Genomic DNA, 7,542 nt, shown 5'->3' on the forward strand with positions numbered 1-7,542 from the left:
TTAACTAAAACTAAAACTAGATCTGAAATAAAATGTTCATTAAAAATAAAAACTAAATACGGAGGAAATGCCCTTCCTATTTGTTTATTGGTTAAGCTTTGTTATCCTAACTTGCCTACAGTCTACAAGACTGAGTCAACTGCTGTGTAAAAGTGCATTTTTTTTTAAATTATAATACTTATACTGATTCTTGTAAATTTTGCCTCTGGGACATGCCCTTCATATAATATTACTTAAAAATATTAAGACCTACTAAAAACATTTTCAAAATGCCCAAATGCTAAAATGCCTTGTTGGCGTCAAAGGTTAGAGGAGAATGCCCAGACCATCTTCAGGATGAAGACCACTCATTGAAGCCAAAGTATGCAGAAGAGCATATCTGAACACACAGCACATCAAACCTTTAAGCAGATGGGCTACAGCAGCAGAAGATCACACCGGGTGCCACCCCAGCTAAGAACAGGAAACAGAGGCTATGATTCACACAGAATCCCCCAAATTCTATAATAGCATATTGGAAAAATGCTGTCTGGTCTAATATGTCTTGAATTTCTGCTGCGGTGACTGACATCACGGATGTGCTGTTGACAAATCTGCAGCAACTGTGTAATGCTAGTATGTCAATATGGATCAAAATCTCAGAAACCTTGATGAAATATGACAACTCTGAATGTAAGAAGGGGTCACATTTAAAGCAAAGTCATTCTTGCATCATATCTGATGGCCCCATCAATCTAGCACAGCCCGTCCTGCTTTGCTCCTGTGGACAGGGACAGGCTGTGCTCTTTGACGTATGCTTTGTTGTTTTAGAAACTGCAGGACTCCATCTACTGGTGAAATGCTGTAATATAGAAGGATCGATTTTAGACATGAGTAACTACTGTACTTCGTTGCGATAAACACACACATATGTTTCTTTTATTCGAATGCCTGACAGAATGTGTGCAGCTTTGGCAACAGAGTGCGTAACTAAACAAAACAAAGCAAACGTTTAGACACTTTAAAAAATAATACTAAGTGGTTGTGGTTAAATCTGTCTTGGAGAAGATAACGTGGGGGAGCTTTGGTATTTTTGGGATGTGGCTAGCTGGCTTCTGACAGTGGCGAACAATTTTGAACACAGCACGAAACTGTTGGAAAACCATTAGATTTTGCGCTACAAATCACTTTTATAAAACTATCAGTATTTGTTATTTAGGGGTCAAAGGCAGTGCGTAATTCGTTTACATACTACATGATCTGCTGTACAATGTTTACTGTGTAACCACAAGTAGATGGAGTCCTGCGGTGGTACACATCCCTGAGTGTATCAGGTATGTTTACTTGAGGACGTGCAGACGTCAAAGCGCACACAACGTATCCCGGCATGCAGCAGGAGGCCGTGGAGCGATCCTGCAGCTGGTAGTGAGTTGCGAGAGCGCCGAGGAGGCAGCAGCAAACGGGCAACATAGCTCACACGTTTCCCTACTCCATGTGAGATAAGCCGAGCCGTTACCTTACAGGCGACAGAAAATATGCTGTACGGACGCCTGACGTGTTCCCGAAGCGGCTTTTGAGTCATCATTGTCACCCGGTTTTCATTTTGGAGGATTCCTCCCTCCATCCTCCGGATCGCACCGAACAGGCAATGACAACGGTCTCAGCAACCCCGCAGCAGATGAGGGAACGGCTGCTGCAGGCCATCGACAGTCAAAGCAATGTGAGTGCGCTAAAGCGAGCAGGCTATCTAGCTTAAGTTACCTTGTTTCCCTGCACTCTGGGGCAACTCGACTTGAGAATTCGCCCGACAACTCTTATTTAATTATATTCCTGTGCCCAAACTTCTTATTGTATATTTTAAGTTGGAATTAGAGATGGGGGTACTTGAGTTGACAGCTTGAAAGCTAATTTAGCTACCAGCGTTACCCTGGACAGACCATAATCTGGCGTGTAGCATGCTAGCGGCTAACTTAGCCACAGCGGGTTTTGCGTATACGTTAAAAAGAAAACTATTTGCTTAATTTCCTTCCAAATTCATTTTCCATTCTGAATTTATTTTCACCTCGTACTTGTTTTTCACCCTAAACTGTTTCATCTTAATAAAAATCTCGTGTTACTAAGCCATGGACGGGAGCTAGCAAACTCTTAGCTCCAGCGGCTAAAGCTACGTTTTTTGAAACAGTCCACCCTTCCTTCTCAGCTGAAATGCTAGCCGCGGCTAAATCGGCTAGCACAGGCAAATTCACAGACACTTGAGCTCCGCTTGACTTTGTCAACAAGATAAGAAACTCGCGTAAAGTTAATTAATTTGTGCTCTCCGTTTTGGTCTATATGCTACCCTATTGTTATAATGATTACAAAGGAGAAGGTTTTGTGAGTTGACACTTCCATCTTTACTTTGCAACGTCGTTTTGTTGCTCTTGAAGCAGACAGACAAGCTAATGCCCCCCTCCCTCCCCTTGCTAACTTCTAAGCTAACTTGCCCCTCAAACACGTTGCAGGCACGATTCAATTCCCTTGAATTTGTCTAATTTCTGGGGAGTTTCCACGATCAGCATTAGTGCAGGGCTCTTGGCTAATCACTGAATTGTCACCAGCATTGGCCTTTCTAGAATATTATAAATGTGATTGTAATTCTCATTAACAGCTTCTTTTGTTGTTACTTAAGTAAGCAGTAATTTTTGGGTAATATACACTTTGTGTGACCGTGATGTTTTAGAAGCTCTATATATCGTCCTTGCAGATATGCAATATGGTGGTCGTACTGGAAGTAATTGCCTGCCTTGAAAAGTATCCTATCACCAAAGAAGCACTTGAGGTAAGACAGTCGACTGAACTTAGCTGCTGCTTTATACCAAACTGTTTAACTGAATAGTGTTTCTAATCCTAGTGCTTGTTTTTTAACGTAGGAAACTCGACTAGGAAAGTTGATCAATGATGTGAGGAAGAAGACGAAGGATGAAGACCTGGCTAAACGAGCTAAGAAACTCTTGAGGAACTGGCAAAAGCTGATTGAACCTGGGCCAGCTGTGGCTGCAAGTGTTCCTGGCTCTACCAATGGCAGTTCTCATCCCTGCAGAACCGATGCCTCTCCTTCTGACATTTCTGTGCCAGGGAAAGGTGTCCCTGAGGTCAAAATCAGAAATGACGTTCACAACACGTACTCACCAAAAGCTGAGAAATCAAGCAGCCGCAAGCGGCGGGCAGAGCACAGAGACAGTGGAGTGTACTTGCAAGAAAAAATCTCCAAAATGTCCCCATATGATAACTCTGTTTCAACGCCACCCACCAATGGGATTGCAGGCAGTCCGGATGCCCTCCCTGACCAGGAGGTTGTCCCGTCTCCTGACAGATCTCGAGTTGAGCACCTTGATAATGATAAAATGAACAGAATTCCTGTTAATGCTGTCAAGCCTCGCCCCAGCTCTCCCGGGGTGGCCAAACTACCCAGCACTTCCTCTTTGATTAAAGTTGCTGTGATGCAGCAACAGGCCAGATTGGATGAAGGAGGCGGGGGCTATTATCAAGCCAGAAGTCCTCGTGGTCTCACTACCAGCCCAAGGAGTACGAAGCAAGATACAATGACCAAGCGCTCTTCAGCATATGCACCAAAAGGAACGCCGGTCCCAAGCCCTTCCTCCAGGGACTCTCCCTTATCTTTTTCCCACACTGTGTCGTCCCCGGCCTCATCTTATGCTGACAAGCTGCCACATTCTTCTAATAGGTCTTCAATGCACTGGGCCAGCAGTTCAGAAGCCTCCTCTCTTTGCCCGTCACAAGACATATCTGCAACACTGGAATCCCCATCAGTCTCCCCCTCACCTTCTCTCTCCCAGCAGAACTCAGAACCACACAGACAGATTTCTGAGGGAGCTATGGTTGTGTCTGATGACGCAGATGGGCTAACCGTACCAAATTCGGAACATAAAAGGAGGAAGTACAGGTCTAGAGATTACTCTGTCAACTTAGATGGCCAGAAAATGGAGGACACCACTAAACCCGTTCGGTTAAAAGAACGCAGATTAACGTTTGACCCGGTCACAGGTCAGATTAAACCTCTGGTGCATAAAGAACCTTCTCAAACAGATGAAGCACCCACTCCTGACCTCGCTGAGTCTAGGCAGAGAACTGAAAGCACTGTACAACAGTGCGCTGCCACCGCCACAGTCCCAGGTCCTAGCCCTAACCCCTTCCACCACACAAACTGGAAGGAGCTGTCTAGAAATGAAATCATCCAGTCCTACTTGAACCTTCAGAGCAATGTCCTTAACTCCTCGGGGGTTCAGGCCCCTAGTGCACACTTTTTCATGTCGGAATATCTGAAAAGGGAAGAACAGGAAATTAAGGAGTCGCGGAAGATGCACGTTCTGCAAACGGACAATTTGACAGGGGATTTACCGGGCGTGAGCCGGGACGTGACAGATGAGGACTTGGACAGGATACACACACAGCACTGGCAGGGGGTGAATGGCGTTTGTGACACCAAGGGCACCTGGTACGATTGGACAGATTGCATATCACTGGACCCTCACGGGGATGAAAGCAAATTGAACATCCTGCCATACGTTTGCCTAGACTGAAGGGGTACGGGAAGGTTGCAGTACTTTTCCACTCCTTTCCTCATCTCACCACAGAGACGAGATACTTTGTGATTTAATTTTTTTTTTTTTTTTTTTTTGTTCACTGTGAGTTTGGCAAAAATCAGGCCTGCCAAACTCCACTCCCCCACGCCTCTTCCTCTTTCTGTGATAATCTATTAAGATTTTGGTATAAAAGAAGTGTAAAGATTAAAAGACTAGTTGAGTTTGTAATATCAAGGGCTGTTTCTGTTTTATTTTTCAAACTGAAAGCCACAGGAATGAGGCCCGTATTGCAGAGTACTGCTGCTAACCATAAAGGCAAAAAAAGAAGACAGAATTATCCCAGATCACCCAAATAGGTGTAACAATGTGAGGTTTTTCTTTTTTTGAATATTATGAATTGTACCCCTCTTTGAGGCACACTGGGATGATGCTGTTTCTTTTTTTTTAATCTGTTTAGTTTCTAACAAGAAGTTTTGAACTAGGGTTAAACCTGAGGGAAGGCTGGGGTTTAGCTGTCCTGCACAGACCACCATGTTGGTGCCCAGAAAGATGTTAATAAGAGTTCATCTAGCACAGTTAGAGCCGAATATGTCCAGGGTTTGAAGTTACTGGAACATATTTGGCAGTTACAAGAAGCTTTATGTGAGATATAAAAGAGTAAATTATAAACTTCTTATCATATATACATCTATTTATTTTTGACCAGTTCATTTACGGGATGTTCATCAAAACAAATGTTAAAAAAAGGACGATAACAACAACTATAGATTCTTTTTGCTTTCTCTTCTGTTTGCATCACTGTGCTCTCAGCTGAATCTTAAATGTTAAAGGAAGCCCATGTGCTGTCCTTTCTTTAAGATTGGCCGGTGCGGATTTGTTTTGTTGTTTTGGTTATTTACATTCCAGACTCCACCCTCCAACCAATTTCCGCTCTCTCTGTCTCATCAGCTCGGCTCCTAAAAGGTTCCAGGTCATGAAGATTCTTCTGGAGATGTAACCGTTTTAAAGTAGTGTGGTGCTAATGCAAAAAGGAAAAAAAATAGTGCAGTCAAATGTTTCCATCCATTAATTCTCTCCGAAATATTAAAGAATGTCCCAGCTGCTGGTGGTGTTCAATGACAAAAGCAAGGACATGTTTGAATGCTGGAACTTTTTCTGTTTCTTTAGATATCGTTTGCCTTCTGAAATTCCTTGCTAATATATATTTTTTTTCTGAGTTTATACCGCCTTAGTGAATGTACAGAATTGAGACCTCTTATGCACTTGTACATAAGTTGACGACTTGTTGGTCATTTTCTTTACTGATTCATTCATTCGAGTGTGAACTGACTGATTCTCCCACAATGTGCCCATGGATTAATACGAATTTCAGACACATTTGCGGCTCTCGAAGCTGCTTTTTCCAGGCTTTAGAAATCATTTAAGTTGCAGAATGAGGGTGGCACTTCTTTTGCTCCCGTTCAAAACAGTGATTCAAACATTTAAGAGAGAAACACAGAGCGAGCTGTGCGCATCCAATGTTCTTGGCGTTTTCCATGTGACAGTACTTCAGTTCGACTCCCTTTTTAGTCGCTACCACCATTCTCACATGATTTAAATGAAGATTGGCTTCTGTGCAGCCTCTCTGTCCATTCATTCTTTTTGGTCATCCATTCCTACCTACCAATGTGCCTTGGTTTAAAAACAAAACGGTGAATCTGGATTTGCTTCCGCCTAAAACACGCCTGCCTGGAGCTGGATTTGTACGTAAGAATCCCAAATCCCCACGATCAATCTGACGCTGGTATATGCACCGTTTTCTGTTACTTTTTCTACGCGCTGATCTAGTGAGGGGGTGAAGCTGCAGACAACGAGAAACTGCACGTCGTCATCAACAACACCACTGGCAATAATGGAAAAGTGCTACAACTGGTTGAAAAGAATCTGTTTTTTTTCTGGAGTTTTGATGGGGCATCTTTATTTGTTCAGTGTTTAACATCTCTCAGTTGTTTGAAAAATAAAAAGATCTAAATCTTGGCTGCCGTCAGGTCTTTTATGGTTTAAGTAGTTAATCTAAACTGTGCCTTTTGTTTGAAGGTGGACTTTTAATTGGTGCATTTACACATGTCGTCCATGTGGGGGTGCACATTGTCCATGTGTGTTCTTTGTCTGCACCAGAGATGTAAAATGATGAGAGTAATATCGGTTCAAATTCATCAATAATTCTTAAGATTTTACTGGGCCCACGCTACAAAAGGTCCTCTGTTATTAAACAGTACATTTTACTAGTCTAAAAGTATAATCCCACCCTTTTAAACTGGCCATATGTGTAGTAAAGCAACAGTTTTTCGGCACCTACTGGTTGTAATTCTGATTGCCTTTGGGTTGCAACATGTTCAATAGGCTAAAGAATGTTTTGCCTACGTCACTCCTCCTATGACTCAGTCAGCTGATGTAATCACATAAGACAGCAGGATGAGTAAGTGCCCTCTGGTGCGTTTACCCTCACACTGAATCAGCCTGCCGCACACCTGTATGACGGTATCATCTGTTACATGTACAAAGAAATCCAGCTGTATTTATGACCAGGAGGATGCTCAGACACTGATGAGATACACCTGGGCTTAGATCACTGATATTTTATGGGGCTTTCTTCTGCTCAGGTTAAAACAGGATAGTTTCAGCTTGGATTTGAGAACAATTTTGCATTAAATGTTGTAGAGTTATAGCCATTTTTAAACCCTCTCCCCGAATTTCTCAGCTTCAAAATTAATTGGTCAAATAAATGATTTTAAATATCAGGATAGTTTTTAATATGTGGGTGAAACTAGTTTGCAGGGGATGACTGTCTGAAGTCTAGAAGCCCTGGATATCACCAAATCTTATGTTTCCTCCCCAGAGATGTTCATTACTGCCTTTAATCCAACCGCCTTCAGTTGTAGCTTGTTTGTGGGTCTCTGCATTCAGTTTTGTGCTACCTGAAAGCACGCACTGTTGAACA

The 7,542-nt window shown here is 42.8% G+C and overlaps 1 protein-coding gene across 1 annotated transcript; it reads left to right on the forward strand.

The window, feature by feature from the left end:
* Positions 1-1,011: 1,011 nt before the first annotated feature.
* Positions 1,012-6,571, forward strand: crsp7 (cofactor required for Sp1 transcriptional activation, subunit 7). The gene is made up of 3 exons (XM_086273486.1): positions 1,012-1,699; positions 2,723-2,797; positions 2,889-6,571. The coding sequence occupies exons 1-3, from the start codon at positions 1,628-1,630 to the stop codon at positions 4,557-4,559; spliced, it is 1,818 nt and encodes a 605-aa protein (XP_086129612.1). The 5' UTR covers positions 1,012-1,627; the 3' UTR covers positions 4,560-6,571.
* The last annotated feature ends 971 nt before the right edge of the window (positions 6,572-7,542 follow it).

The sequence above is a fragment of the Aulonocara sp. 'chitande type north' Nkhata Bay genome, linkage group LG18, assembly GCF_057382095.1.
Source record: "Aulonocara sp. 'chitande type north' Nkhata Bay isolate Kocher_YH1m ecotype deep benthic linkage group LG18, A_spYH_male_GT1.1, whole genome shotgun sequence".
In the NCBI taxonomy this organism is placed as follows: domain Eukaryota; kingdom Metazoa; phylum Chordata; class Actinopteri; order Cichliformes; family Cichlidae; genus Aulonocara; species Aulonocara sp. 'chitande type north' Nkhata Bay.

Bases quoted from the DNA above. Each gene is read 5' to 3' on its own strand.
- crsp7 (XM_086273486.1), top strand. From the start codon at position 1,628: ATGACAACGGTCTCAGCAACCCCGCAGCAGATGAGGGAACGGCTGCTG. The intron at 1,700-2,722 runs GTGAGTGCGCTA...TCGTCCTTGCAG, and splicing joins CCATCGACAGTCAAAGCAAT to ATATGCAATATGGTGGTCGT. The intron at 2,798-2,888 runs GTAAGACAGTCG...TTTTTAACGTAG, and splicing joins TCACCAAAGAAGCACTTGAG to GAAACTCGACTAGGAAAGTT.